The sequence below is a fragment of the Lynx canadensis genome, chromosome B3, assembly GCF_007474595.2.
Source record: "Lynx canadensis isolate LIC74 chromosome B3, mLynCan4.pri.v2, whole genome shotgun sequence".
Lineage (NCBI taxonomy): Eukaryota > Metazoa > Chordata > Mammalia > Carnivora > Felidae > Lynx > Lynx canadensis.
In genome coordinates, this window is record NC_044308.2 from 86,785,960 (window position 1) to 86,801,386 (window position 15,427).

General features: G+C 35.2%; 1 protein-coding gene across 1 annotated transcript in view; it reads left to right on the forward strand.

Moving 5' to 3' along the window:
* TTC6 (tetratricopeptide repeat domain 6) overlaps positions 1-15,427 on the forward strand; it is a 196,595-nt gene that overhangs the window by 131,922 nt on the left and 49,246 nt on the right. Inside the window, exons 12-17 of the mRNA XM_032593525.1 lie at positions 3,133-3,592; positions 3,935-4,064; positions 4,920-5,092; positions 6,817-6,953; positions 11,454-11,623; positions 14,590-14,710. Of these exons, the coding sequence (XP_032449416.1) occupies positions 3,133-3,592; positions 3,935-4,064; positions 4,920-5,092; positions 6,817-6,953; positions 11,454-11,623; positions 14,590-14,710 (1,191 nt within the window). The remainder of the gene's footprint in view (positions 1-3,132; positions 3,593-3,934; positions 4,065-4,919; positions 5,093-6,816; positions 6,954-11,453; positions 11,624-14,589; positions 14,711-15,427) is intronic.

Sequence of the window (15,427 nt, forward strand, 5' to 3'; positions counted from 1 at the left end):
TGACCATGGTCCCCACTTCCACTATCAAAACTTCCAAACTTCACTACCTCTTGACAGTGAATCTATAGTCTCAGTCCTGATTTTCTTTTGTCCGTCTTGCTGCCACTACATCCCCAAGAGAGGCAGAATTTATTTTCCCCCTACCCCAAACAGTAGGTGACATATTTTCCTTAGTGCTACTAGTCTGTAATTTCCCTGATGGCCTAGTATTGTTTTTGGTGTGCTATCTTGGTGGGTGGTGGTATGGGATGGAATGGAGGCAGTTCCAAAGATTTCTACTTGATCCTTACTGCTATTATCTTCTTTATGGTGTAGTTTACACAATTATCAAGTTGAATCATTCTTACTACACATTCTGGGACTAGGGAAATTATCACAGGATGGGTCCATGTCTCACTAGATTCTGTTAGATGGTTTCAGGCCAAGATTCTTTATATCACTTGACCTTCAGAATCCCCCAATTTGATTGTGAACTTCAGTGGCATCCATAATGGGTATCTGTATATCAACATAAGTTTAGGGTTAAGTATCTAATAATTCTCAGAAGGTTTGGGTGTTTCTTCTCTCCCAGACCTTTGTAAAATTTGGGGGAAATTTCATTAAATCCACCTGGGCCACATTGCCAGATCCTTCCTCAGAGGGACCTGGCCTGGCCTTCCCGTCAGGTGAGAAGTTTTAGATATGAACTAGCTGAGGTCAGAGAACTGCATGAGAGGTTTTAAACTCCAGCTGTAGCTGGTTACGCCTATGCCCAGAAGACTTAAAGGTTTTTCATTTATGTAAATCAAAGAACACCTTAGCAGGCTGCCCACATATCTCACTTTCTGAGGACCTGCAGTCTTTTAGTTCTTACCACTGATCTCCATGAGTTAAAATTCTGTCCACCAAATCTAGCTAGAAATCTACACTAGAAATCTGCATTTAACAAGTCTTCCAGGTGACTAATGCTAAAGTCTGACAATCACTCAGAGACTGGCAGGAAGTTCTAGCAAGGCTTCACTGGCTAGGGCTAGCAACCACCCATCCATGGAGGAGGTATGTAAGAGACTGAGGGACGATAGTCATTGTAGCTCCATGAGAGGGCTCGGGAGATCCCAGATGAGTGATTTTGAGGAGTCCTTGAATCAGATTTTATATAACATATGAAGCAATATCTCAGTGTAGTCCTTGAAAGATATTTATACAGGAGAGGGTTGAGTCTCTCAGACTGGAGAATCTGACAGTACCTCAGGCAGTCTCTTCTGTCAAGAGAGGATAAGTGAAATTTGGAGATTCAAACTTCTTGGCCTCATTCGTGTCTGCTCAAATGTTCACATCCTATATTTGTTTCCTACTCCTTTTCCAGTAGCTTCATTATCATGGTATACAAGATTTAGGGAATTTGGGCATTTAGTAGGTACTGTTCTTCTCTTTTGGTCTGGAAGAAGTAAAGTGATTCCACAATTTTTATAACCATTACTGTTGTCCTAGTGACTAAGCGGTAGCTACTTGATCTCCTACAACTTTGCCTTCCACCTGGACACCATCCCCTGCTAACACTGGTGATAATTTGAGGAGCTTTGATGCCACCACACACCGTGGATTATTTGTGTCCTATTTTATCCTGGGAAGAAGTTTATCCTAGGATCCTTCTGTGTGTGTATTTCCTCAGTCTACCCCGGGTACCAATTATTTTATCAGTCAGGGTACCAGTACTAAACAGCACTCTCAATTTAGGATAATTCTATGAAAATATAATAAAGGCACAATTTACAAAAATGTCAGGGCATAAGAAACCACAAATGATAATGTAGTATGCTGTGGCTAAAAATAATAGAGCATTTTCTGCCCCTAAGTCTGAGAGGACAAAAAGTAGGAGTGATTACTAGAACCTAGAAGAGGAATTTTGGAGAAAGGGTTTCCTTAAAAAAAAAAAAAATTAGTGATCCGTGGTCAAGGATCATAGCCATTTTGAAGCGACCCTTTAGGAGGGTGTCAGAGGAATAAATACCTTGACTTCATTCCCCTCCTTTCCTCTTTGGGGTTTCTAATTGGACATACCCAATTAGAAGACAGAGAACAAGGATCTTATGAATATAGTCTGAACAGATTAAGTCCCCCGGGTCTGAGGGCAAAGTAGACAAGGGTAGAGTTGAACGTGGAGGTAGAAACAAAATGCATCTGGCACAGAAGGCCTTTCTAAGGTAACATTTGATAGGAAATATGAATTGAGAAGGAGCCAGCCATTCAGAAGTGCTGAAAAGTGCAACAGCCTTGAGGCTTGCTCTCAGATGGTATGGCTGGAAAATTGAGAGGCGAGAGAGTAGTGTTATCAGAGATATATGCCTGGGCCTCATCATGTAGAGTCTTGTAGACCATGAAGAAAAGCTTGATTTGCATTCTAGATATTAGGAGAAGCTCTTGGAGGGAGTAACATGATCTGATTTACATTTCTTAAGAAAAAAATAAGCAAGCATGCTGACTTCCATGTGGAGAACAGATTAGACAAAGAGTAAGAGTAGAAGTCTGGTATTAAGAAGTGATTGTACTCTAGGCAAAAAGAGAGATGGCAGGTTGCACTAGAGTGTAGAGAAGAATGGAGAGTGTCACAATGTAAGGGAAGAGAAGAATACTGACTTTTTAATTCTCCTAATGTTTAGCAATAGGTCTTTCTCACAGTATAAACTCAGTAAATATTTATGAAATGATGGGGTTTACATTTTTTTCTTCCAATAGAATGCACTTACTCTCACTTGTGTGGCTGGTACAATACCCATCATATGCTAAATTTTACTGAATGAAAACTTCAGAAAATGGAGAATTTGAGGAGGAAAATACTAGAAATGTAGCATTTGAAAGCATATTAGGTGTTCTCTAATTTGATAGTCTACTATAAAGAAGACCCCTTATTTCAGTATTCTAAGAAAGCTACATCTTTAATAATAATCTTCTGCTTTCATAAATTCTATAGAGTTTCTACATATTCTTCATATGTTACAATTTTGAAGAATGAACAGGAGAACTTGGTTTGAATGAAAATAGCGTGTAATTTTATTTTAATAATAAACAAATTTTGTGTAAAACTGAGTTGATTTATTGGTTATAAAAATAATTGTATTTCTGTCATTTAAAAATCACTCTTTTAATAACTAGATCAACATCTCATGGAATCCTTCCTGGACAGAAGAAATATTTACTCAGAGTTCCATTATATGAACGTAAATTTCAGTGTCCCAGTCTACCTTCGTGTTTAAATTTTGATGAATTTGTCCAAAGTAAGGGAGGAATTCCAGAAAATACTAACCCTCGAACATGGGCTCTTGATATGTTCTCTAAGCACAAACATCAGAAGACAACCACACACAAAAGAGTTAAAATATCTATCCATAACGACACGTCTGAAAGAATGAAAGAACCACCAAAACTAGAATTGAGTGATTCTTTAAAGTCTGGTCTTTCTCCAGAAGTTACTAAATATTATGAATCCGAAGTGGAGATCTTGACTAAAGAAATAAATGATAAGAAAAAATATCCTGCATTTGCATATTGTAGGCGTGGAGCTATTTATAGGAAACTGGGAAAGTTGCAGAGTGCCCTGAAAGATCTACAGGAAGTAAGTTTTATTTAATCCAAATAACAATATTAATAATGTGTACTTATGTTAATATTGTTATATAATTGTCCTCTCTATGTAAGAATGTATGTAATAATTTCTACTAGAATTTTGAACAATGAATTTTTGTGGTATAGGTGTAGGATTATGAAATTATAATTATTGGCATTTTCAAATGACTGATATGAAAAACACTACATTTTGTCTGTCAGATTGGGAGGTATCATTTTATAATATACACATAGAATGCCATTGGGATCAATAGTATTTTAAAAATTCATTTGTTGGGATATCTTCCTTCAATAAACCAAATTTAATTGAATTTATACATATATTTTCTAGGCTATACTCTTGGAGCCATTGTTCCTTAATGCCTATTGGCACCGACATTTTATTTATCTTTTCCAAGACAAAATTAATGAAGCTTTGGATGATTTGAATTATGTAAATAAATATAATAAAAATAATGCAGGTGGGTTTTCTGTCCAGTTATATTATTTATATCTTTACCTAAGCTTTGGTCACTTAGTGGTGTTATAAAGATATAGAAGTTAATAGATATAAGTCTCCAAAAATGATTCTGGCTCTTTAAAGTTAAATTTACTCTTGATATTGTATATATGGGACTTGTATGATCCTATGGTGTTTTCAAAATACTCACCATGGTTTGAAACGTTAATTAATGTCCTTGTGTACATTACAATAAATTGGTTCCTTAATGGTCATCGCACAAGAAGGATATGAACTTAAAATTTTAGTTATAGAAGTGATTGATAAATCTTTTCTTGACCACAAATCTCTGAAGAGTTTTAGTGTTCTAAGACTTCTTGGTTGGATGAAATCTATACATTTGCCTTTATGTACCGTCCTCTAACCAGCTTGAATGACTAAACATGGAACTTTTTGAGAATGAGAAAATGTCCTGTTCATCTTCGTATCCACAGCGTGAATAACATACCCCTAGAATATAACTTGAGCTTAATAAATGTTTTTCGATCTATGCCTATTTCTGCCAAAGTCCATAAATTTTTGTTTTACTATAAACTTTAAAAGAGTATGAAACACTTCAGATATACAAAAAGATAAAAGGTCATTTTTGTTACTTAAAATTGAAATTGAAAATGCTTATAACCACAGATAGATACTTACCAGCATTTGAGAACAAATTCTGCATTGTTGAAATAGATAAAAAAAAAAAAAACCCTTAATGGTTAAGAAAGTATAATACAGAAACATTATTCTATGTTTTTGGAGAGAAAGGGATTAAAATTTTCATAGTTAATAAAAGGACTGTAAAACTAAATTTTACCTTTTTAATTTTCTTTAGAGGCATATTTGTCAAAGGCAGAAATTTTCAGGGGAAGAAAAGACATTACTTTAGCAATTCTAAACTATACCCAGGCAATTAAGTGCAAGCCCACAGATGCTGATATATATTTCAGGAGGGGTGAGATGTATGAAATAGCAAACAAAGTTCTGGCCATCGATGACTTTTCTAAGGTAAGCTTTATCATATATAATGCTGACATTTATGTATTTTAGATCATGATGTTCTTCTCCTAATATTAGAGCAAGTCATTGAGTGTCTTTCACATATATTATATAATAAAAACGAATTTATTATATGTTAGGACCTAGAGCACTCAGTAGTAGAATTGATATTAACGCTATGTCAATGATTTTTTTTATTATTAGTGAATGAATGGATTTACATCAAAGAGTTGGGTATGGGTGCATTGAAACAACTCCGGGAGGGAGGCATGACTTTACTAGCTCTTCTGAAGCATGAAAAGTGCTTAAAGAAACCTTTGAAAATTGCTTCTTCCCTTCAGACAAGAGAGAAAATTATTTTCCACCTCTTAACTCTTGAGACATGGCTGATTCTCTTCTACAGAGAACCCATCTGCTCTTAAAGAAGCTGTGCTCGCTGGCTCATTCATTCATTCATTCATTCACAAATATTTATCAACTGTATATTTATCACTCTATAATGTAGTGGATAAATTTTGGTGAATGAAACAGACCTGTTTCTTGCTTACATGGAGCCTATAGGTTAAAGGACATATTACAGAAATAAATACGTACATAAATACATACAATTTATGATGAGTGCTATGAAAGAAATAAAGATAATGGAGGGGTAAATATATATTTAATTATATATTTATATTGGGAAATATCAGGGAATTCCCTTGAAGAAGTGAACTTTTAGCTAAACTGTACTTTGAGGCTAGAGTCAGCCAAATAGTCCCCTAATTGCAGCAGAATTGTAACTTTGATCTCCTGACTTTGCTCTAAATTCTACTTCTTAATACAATTGAGAATTTAGAAATTATTTAAATAACTTAGCTTTCTGTGTTCCCAACTACCCTTTTTCTTAATTCATGATGGTTAGCCTCATACTTGACATTCTTTTGTTTCAAGAGGATTGTAAACTAGAAGTGACCAAAAATCTCTTCTAAGGTAATGAAATTGTTAGATTATCTATTCCTGTTCATTTCCTCCATGCATTGACTAATGCAGCCACTTGAGGCCAAATAAGCTTCAAAATCTTTAGGATTTTCTTTTCTTTTCTTTTCTTTTTCTACTGTTTTAAAAAATACTCAGTAGTCTTTGTGCTTCACTTCCTCATTCCCCCTCAGCCCCCCACTATCAATAGGCAAGGAGTTTACAACTGAATATACAATGATGTAGCCTTTTCACTCTTGCCTTGCATGTCAATGTGAAATGAATAAACCAGGCCAATACCAATTAATTTCTTTTTACCATTTTAGGGACTAGATTAATACATATTTGATTTGATTGAATCAGCCTTGATATAGTCTAATATGTATCATCTTTAATTGGGATAAATGCTATGATCTAATACAACCCCACTTTAGTTGAACATTGCACCTCTGAAATTTTATCAGTAAAAATTTTGGTGGGCAAAAGCTTTGACTTCTGATATATGCTGGGTTTTGTTTTTTTTTTTTTTTCCCTCTCTCAGTAAACCTCCTCCCCTTTTTAGAATTTGTTGATAAATGTTCTTACTGAAGACCTGGTCTTTAAATGCAAATTTGAAAGTTTAGGCATCTTAAATTAGTTTGCATTTATATAATCTAAAGTTAAAAACGTAGTTGTCGGCTAGTTAATTTGCTATGAGATTATATACTTTTCTTGTGTTTTATTCTTTTTTCATTATTGTGTTGTGTTTTTCTGCCTCCCCTCCACACCCCATGTAGTGCATTTTTTATGATCCCAAAAGAACAGATGCATTATTGAAACGTGGGATGTTTTACTATGAAAATGAAAACTGGATTTCAGCCATACAAGATTTTACAGCTTTATTAAATATAGATCCCCAAAATTCTCAAGCCAGGTAGGAATTATTTTAGATGTGGTTTTTGAAATTATTGTTTTAAAATACATTCTGAGGAAAGAAAATTGCTGGAAATATGTCAGACAGCTTTTTAAAAATAGTGAAGTCAATTTTCAGTCCTAACAGTGGTGGGTAATTTAATAGGCATAAAATGACAATTTAGAGTTGTTTCATTTACATTTCCTAAATACTAGATACATTATCAATTTTGAAAATATTGACCTATATTTTATTCTTTAAGTTTTCTTTCATATCCTTTTTATTCACTGAGTACAGAGAACTGTTTATATAGGTTTCTGTAATATCTTATTATAAGTTTGATAATGAACTTTGCTTTTTCCAACCTTATTGTGCATAAAAAGTTCTCATTTTGTTGCTTTTTCCTTTAATCTAAGTTTTGTTTTGAAGAGATTTAAATGTGTATGTAGTTGTACCTGCTCATTTTTTTACTCACAATTTGTTCAATATTGAAATTTTTTATAGTAAAATAAGGGATGCATCCAGAAAAGTGTACCAGTGTGCAGCTTAATGACTTATCACAATGTAAATACCTGTGTAACTATTACCAGGTCAAGAAACATTTCCAGCACCCTAGAGACCCCTTTGTGCCTTTGCCTTCCTAGAAGATTAACAACCACTATCCTGATGTCCATTTTAATCACTTCCTTGTAGTCCTTTTTAGTTTCATCACATAAGTGTGTGTCCTTAAATATTTTTAGTTTAGTTTTGCCTGTTTTCTTTTTTTTAACTTTATATAAATAGAATCATGTGGTAGTATTCTTTTTATGTCTAGCACTTGCTGCTTTACCTTGCTCTTGGATGTTATGGAGATGGCTTCTTTTCCTTAAACCTCATGAACCTACCTCTGTTAGCTTCAGATTTTTCTTCTGAAGCTTCTTCACCTCTCTCAGCTTTCATAGAATTGAAGAGAGTTGGGGCCTTCCCCTGGATTAGGCTTCTGCTTAAGGGAATGTGGTGGCTTGTTTGATCCTTATCCAGACCACCAAAGCTTTGTCCATATCAACAATAAGGCTATCTCACTTGCTTATCACTCATGTGTTCACTGGAGTAGCACTTTAAATTTCCTTCCAGAACTTTTCCTTTGTATTCACAACTTGGCTCACTGGTGCAAGAGTTCTAGCTTTTAGCTTGTCTTGGCTTCCAACATGCCTTCCTCACTAAGCTTAATTATTTCTAGCTTTTGATTTAAAGTGAGAAACATGCAACTCTTCTCTTCATTTGAATGCTTAGGGGCCACTGTAGGGCTATTAACTGGGCTCATTTCAATATTGTTGTGTCTCAGGGAATAGGGAGGCTGGAGGACAGGAAGAGAGACAAGGGAATGGCCAGTTGGTAGAGCAGCCAGAACACACACATTTATTGATTACGTTCGCTGTCTGATATGGACATGGTTTAAGGAGCCCCAAGACAATGACAATAGTAACATCAAAGAGCACTGATTATAGATCACCATAACAAATATAATAATAATCTTTGAAATGTTGTGAGGATTACCAATATGTGACACAGAGACATGAAGTGAGTAAATGCTGTTGGAAAAAATGTGTGAATAATCTTGCTTGATGCACAGTTGCCACAAACCTTTACTTTGTAAAAAATGTAGTATCTTCACTCTCTCTCTCTCTCTCTCTCTCTCTCTCTCTCTCTCTCAAAAATAAATAAGCATTAAGAAAATTTAGGGGCGCCTGGGTGGCGCAGTCGGTTAAGCGTCCGACTTCAGCCAGGTCACGATCTTGCGGTCCGTGAGTTCGAGCCCCGCGTCGGGCTCTGGGCTGATGGCTCAGAGCCTGGAGCCTGTTTCCGATTCTGTGTCTCCCTCTCTCTCTGCCCCTCGCCCGTTCATGCTCTGTCTCTCTCTGTCCCAAAAATAAATAAACGTTGAAAAAAAAAATTTAAAAAGAAAATTTAAAAAAAATGGGTGCCTGGGTTGCTCAGTTGGTTAAGCATCCGATTTTGGCACAGGTCATGATCTCGTGGTTCATGGGTTCCAGCCCCTCATTGGACTCTGCTGACAGCTCAGAGCCTGGAGCCTGCTTTGGATTCTGTGTCTCCCACTCTCTCTGCACCTACCCACTCCCTCTGCTCCCCCCGCCCCCTGAACACTCTGTCTGTCTGTCTCTCTCTCAAAAATAAATAAGCATTAAGAAAATTAAAAAATAAATAAAAAATGTATCTTCAAAATGCAATAAAGGGAAGTGCAAAGAAACAGGGCATGCCTGTGTGCTATTCCACTGCCTTCTAGCCTCCATGATTTTGTATGAGATATCAGTTGTTAGTCTTATTGAAAATCTTCTGTAAAGGAGCAGTTACTTCGCTCATCCTGCTTTCAAGAGTTTTGTTTGTTTTTGTTTTTTGTTTTTTTGTTTTTTGTCTCTGTTTCACCAGGTTAATCATAAGGTGTCTCTGTGTGGATCTCTTTGAATTTATCCTACCTAGCATCCTAAGCTTCATCTGATGTGTAGATTTCTTTCCTGTATAAAGCATTCTCATGGTGGTTGTGAAGTTTTTAATTATATTGATTCCAGAGTTCTAAAAAAGTTGATTCTGATGGTGTTAGCATATTCATTACCTTTATGGAAGGATGAAGTTTTGAAGTTCCCTATTCTGCCAGTTTTTCTCTGTTCTAATCTCACAACTTTATATCATTGCATTGACTTTAACTTAACAATACTGTTAGTAATAATAGGAATTTTCATTTACTTATAGGAATCTCATATTAACAGTTTTTCTAATTTTGAAAGATAAGTGCCTCTTGGACCTCATATATTTTTGGATGGAATATTATCAAATTTTACTGAGTTCTCTTTGTTTTTACTTTCTTGAAGATTTTTCATCTACATTTGTAGTGAGATTGTTCTCTAGTTTCATAGTCAGATTGTATTTTCAGTATTTGGCTTCTTTTTCAAAAGGAATTAAGCCTTCCATCTTTTTCTTTTCTTAGGAACATATCCTTTAGGATTAGATAATTTTTGTTCTTTGAAAGTTTGAGATAACTTGCTTCTAAAATTATTCCAACTTGTAGTCATTTGAAAAGAGGACAATCGTTTTGGAAAGTCTTTTAATATTCTGCCCTAGTTATTGCTCTATTCTGGTTGTCTACTTCTTCTTGAGTAAAAGGGGTGTTACTTGCAGGAAAGCATCAAATTAGTTGGAGAACAAGAAGATTAATTAAAGCTATTGTAAGATGATGCTAGCTTATGGAAGACCTTATATGCCATTTTGAAGAATTTGACCTCATTCCATTGCCAATAGGGGTTTGTTGAAAGTTTTTGAGAAAAGAGATCTTTATTATCTGATGATCAGATCTTATTACTCTAGAACTAGGAATGGAGTAAAATAGTACAGGTGTGAGCTGAGGAGGGTGTGAAGTATGAAGCAGTGGAAACAAAATAAGGAAAAGATATAAAAGTCAGTATGTTTGAAGAGTTGACATGACTTAATGGCATCCTACAGAAATATTACTAAAGGTTTATCCTGTAAATTTTAAGTTTGGGGTCATATAATATGCTGAAAAATCACTAGGAATATTCTTAGCAATCAGAAATACTTAACAATAAATATAAAATTCTTATATTTATTAGAAAATAAATAAGACATTTCTTAAAGATGGGGCAATAAACATTTAGGTGAAAGATAAAATATGAGTCTCAGGATGCTTAGTGCTTTTGAGAGATCTTTGTTACCAGTCTGTCAATGTACTGCCTTCACTCTTTTCTCCAAGTTATCATTGATTTCATAATATAACTTTCTTATACATCTCCTTATCCCCTCTCCCTCCCCCCAACTAGATTTATGTTAACTTCTTTGCAGCAGATAACCTATTAGCTTATTCCTCCTGTTTTTCCTTAATTGCCTTATTTTATTTCTAAAAGCTGATTTGCTTTACATTACTAAATGATTGAAAATGGAATTTTCAGGAATTGATGTAGGTTAATGATAATTCTGAAATTGGAGTCAGAAGTTAATGGAGATAAAATCCAATCACACAAATGATGCAATAGCTTTCATCCATGTGAAGCAGCCTCCTATTTATTTGGGTGCATTTTCAGTGCCAAAGAAAAATCTTCTAACAACTCCACTCACTGAGGCCCATTTCCTTCAAAATGGATTATATGTTTTTTCTAGAGAACAATCTTACATAAATTAAAGCCTAACATTTTGGGTACTCAATAAGTAATAAAAATAAATAAACTCATATTTATTTTATTGATACATTTCTCTGATAAGTACAAGAAATGTAATAAGATTAGTAGGCATATAATTAGCATATTATTAATAAGCATATAATTATATATAAAATAAAGTATATTTATTTATAAAAAGTTCATATCCTTTTTTCTATTAACATCATTGCTAACCTTTTTTGGGGAGCAAGTGGAAATAATCAGAAATTGTTATTCAAATACAAAATTAGTTGTAAAGGAAAAAAAAGAAAATGTGTATTTTGCAATACATATTGAATTTTTTTTCTTTTTCTAGGACATACAGAGGAAGAGCATATTTTAAACGGCAATTTTATAAGCAAGCAACTCAAGATCTTTCTGTGGCAATTCACTTAGATCCTAATAACTGGTTAGCACTGTATTATAGAGCCTGCTTGTTTAGAAAGAGTAGCCCTTTTAGAGCGCTCCAGGACTACAGCGTTTCAGGTACTTTGCCTTCAACTGCACATACATAGGAATTTGATTTGAAGTTCATGGAGTGGAATACTAATATGGGATGATTAATATAATATGTATATTTTTATGTAGTTACATATTAAGATATGTTTGTATAGTATATATATTCACATATATTTACAAGCTACAATGGTTTAAGTGTTCCTAGTATGCCCTTTTAGTGAATGTGAGTGTGTTTGTACTTACATGTATGTGTATAACTTTGGCAAAGGGAGAATATCATATCAAAGAAATCTCTTTCTATATATTGAGTTCTCAGGTTATTTGTGGAAATCCAGGTCTATTTTCTAGTCAGCTTGCTAAAGCAGCAGTGAATTTTCCTAGTGGGCTGTGTCCTACTCCATAGGCCTAGCCCATTGATTAGTCAAATTCTGAGTTTTTAAACCCTTAAACTAAAAATGAGCTTTGAGAATCTTTAGTAATAATAGGATGCCAAAAGCTAACAGTAGTCATTTCCACTTTACCCTGTATCAGTGTATTCTTGGTATATAAATATGCCCTGCACCATTCTGTGCATAGAGTAAGTGCTCAGTAAACAGTCCCAGCTGAATAAATTAGCCCATTGTGATTGGATAATTCCAGCCAGAGACCAACAGTGTTCCCCTGGGTGCAAAGTACTACAATCCCATCATTCTAGATGAGGCAGTATCAGTATCTAGAGACTAAGAGACAACTATACTCTTACAAAGAGAATTACATAGCTCCTGAAGGAAGGCAATATAAGATGATAGCCTTCTGAGGCCACCTGTGCCATGAATATTCAAATAAAATAACCTAGAGTCTATCCTATGTGCTGAGAGGAATCTGGTACCCTCCCTTCTATTTCTAAGGATTTTTGGAAGGGAAGACTAAGTTAAATTTTGTTTAACTCTCTTGTAATCTTTGCATCTAATTTCTGCTCTCTGGTTGATTCTCCATTTTTGTATATCCACACAATTCTTGTGATTACTGTTAATGAATGTCTTGGGGTTGGGGGCATTTGGGTCTCTCAGTGGGTTAAGCATTGGAGTTTGGCTCAGGTCATGATCTCACAGTTCATGAGTTTGAGCCCCACCTTGGGCTCTGTGGATAGTTCAGAGCCTGGAGCCTGCTTCAGATTCTGTTGTCTCCCTCTCTCTCTGCCCTTCCCTGCTCATGATCTCTTTCTCTCTCTCTCTCTCAAAAATAAATAAACATTAATAAAATGAATATCTTAGGATTCAAAGGATAAAGTTAGCAGAAATGATTTAAATTTAGAAAAAAATTTTTTTGATGTTTGTTTAGTTTTGAGACAGAGAGAGACAGAGCATGAGTCGGGGAGGGGTAGAGACAGAGGCACAGAATCCGAAGCAGGCTTCAGGCTCTGAGCTGTCAGCACAGAGCCCCATGCGGGGCTTGAACTCAGGAGCCATGAGATCATGACCCGAGCCGAAGTTGGATGCTCAACTGACAGAGCCACCCAGGTGCCCCAAAGCGATTTAAATTTGAAGGTCAAGCCCACCCATTTTTCTTGAAGTTTATTTCTCTCTGTCAGCTCTGTCTATCTGCCATCTGGCCAAACTCCTTTCTTGGTAATCTCTAAAAGCCTCTTTTTCATACTTCCCTCTTCTCCAAGTTGTGGGCTCCTCGCTCCCTCTTTTCTAGGCTATCACAATAATACAAAGTCTTTGTTATTTAATTATTCAGAGCAGACCAACTTGATTTTGGCTTTAATTCTTTTCTACAGGCTAGCTTAAGGAGTTTTATCTTCCACAATCAAAAAGGACCCTTAAGATATTTTTCCAAGCTAATAATAATATCTAACATTTATTGTGCAGTTCACTAATTGCCAAACACTAATCTAAATGCTTTATATAGAGTGTTTCAATTAATATTCAGAATAATGCTATGAGGTAGGAATTATTTTCATCCCTGATAAGAAAACAGAGGCACAGAGAGGTTAAGTAATTCTAATATTTTTTCCTTAGGTAGAATTTTTTAATTTTCCTAGAGCAACCACCAAAAGTGCAGCTGACTTTGTCTTTGCTAGCCAGTTATACTGTGAATGGAGCAGATTGCCTTCATGATTATTTATTTAATCTGTGTCATCATTGCTTAAACTCAATATACTTCCCCAAATCTAACACTGTGAATATTTTTGTCCCAGACTGTGAGCACTATGTACATTTTTGGCAGAACTTTCCCTTCTTAGCCAGAATGGGCCTGAGAAGCTTAGAAGACATGGATCAAATGTTGTGGAAAACCCATGTAATTCACTAGCATGTTTTTGGGAAAGTGAAGAGAAAATTAGTAAGTGGGGATACATGAGATGACCTCTAGACTGCTTATAGATGAAAGACACACACCTGGAGTACTGAGAAGATTCTTTTTACCCCACACTCCTGTTGTTTAGAATATGCATAGTCAAGTTGCCTGCCTTAACTCCAAGTTCAGCTTACCTTGGAGTAGTCTCTTTGAGCTGCTCTTCCTGGTTGATGTGTAGCAGCCTGATCTCTGTCATCTGCGTGTCTGGAGTTGTACCAGAGCCCGTGTTATGACCAATAGCAATGCTTTCCTGATAATTAACAGCCCATCAAGGGCAATGGTGCCCTTCTGACTGCAATCCACTGAAGTGAATCAGAGGTTAGATTCCATCTTTGCCATTGACTTAATCATGACTGTGGTTAAGCCCCTTTGCACCTTAATCTCTTCATCTGTGAAGTGAGTGGACTATCCTAGATTACCATCAAGATTTCTCCAGTTTTAATGAATTTGTGAACCTTGATAGCCACATTGTTACTTATAGACAAATACATTTTTATGTGAATAGTGTTTCTTACCAAATAAATGCGCTCCTCATAGATATGTTTTATAAAGTGTTCAAATGTAAGAATAAGCAATGGGAAGGGTAAAGACTAAAACACAACTCAGATATTTTTGTTCAGAACCCAAATAAGATGTATGTTGTTATTTTTAAGCTCTCATAAATGATGGCTATGAGAATCTTGGTTGTTTTCTACATCGGGGCATACTCTATGCAGATCTAAAGCTTTGGTTGCTGGCAATCTGTGACTTTGAAACTGTTATTTCTCTAGAAAGGTATGTTTTCCTTTTCATTCTTACTGATTTCACTTTTGTATAAAGTTAAGAAAAAAAACAAAATGAAAGAAAAAGCCCTTTCCCCTCATCATTAATAACCTTATAAAATAACAATTGTAAAAGCATCCTAGAATTAGGATACTACTTCTAAGAAAAGATCTGGTTCCCAACATCTGTTTTACCTTAGATACTTTTGCAAATTTTAGATATTGAATGCTTTTGAGATGAGTCCAATTCACAGATAACAACATAAAGTTACTGACAGCAGTGTGGGGATAAACAGATCAGAGCTTCTTGAAATTAACTTCATGAAAAAATGTTATCAAATTTTAAAATAATGAGAAAATATTCTGCTTGATATATTGCTATGCACACAACATATGACTCAATAGTAGGAAACTATTTAGAATCTGACTTCATTTTGGATAGTAAAGCAAAAGAAAAAACCAATACCGTTAGAGTGTAGGTTCAGGAAGAAACAAAGACTAAAAGTTGTACACACTTTTAGTGTGTACAGAAATCTAAGCTCTAAAACACAGAATTAATTAATTTCTGTTCTTTTCAAAGAAGCATTTGTTAAAATGAAAGGCATCAAAAAAAAGTAAAAACAACATGCCAATTCCATGCCAACCAGCAGACTGTTTACTTTTATCTAAGGTAAACTTTAAACTTGACTTAGGAAAGTCATGGAGAATGGCTCCATAATGGCCAAAGTAG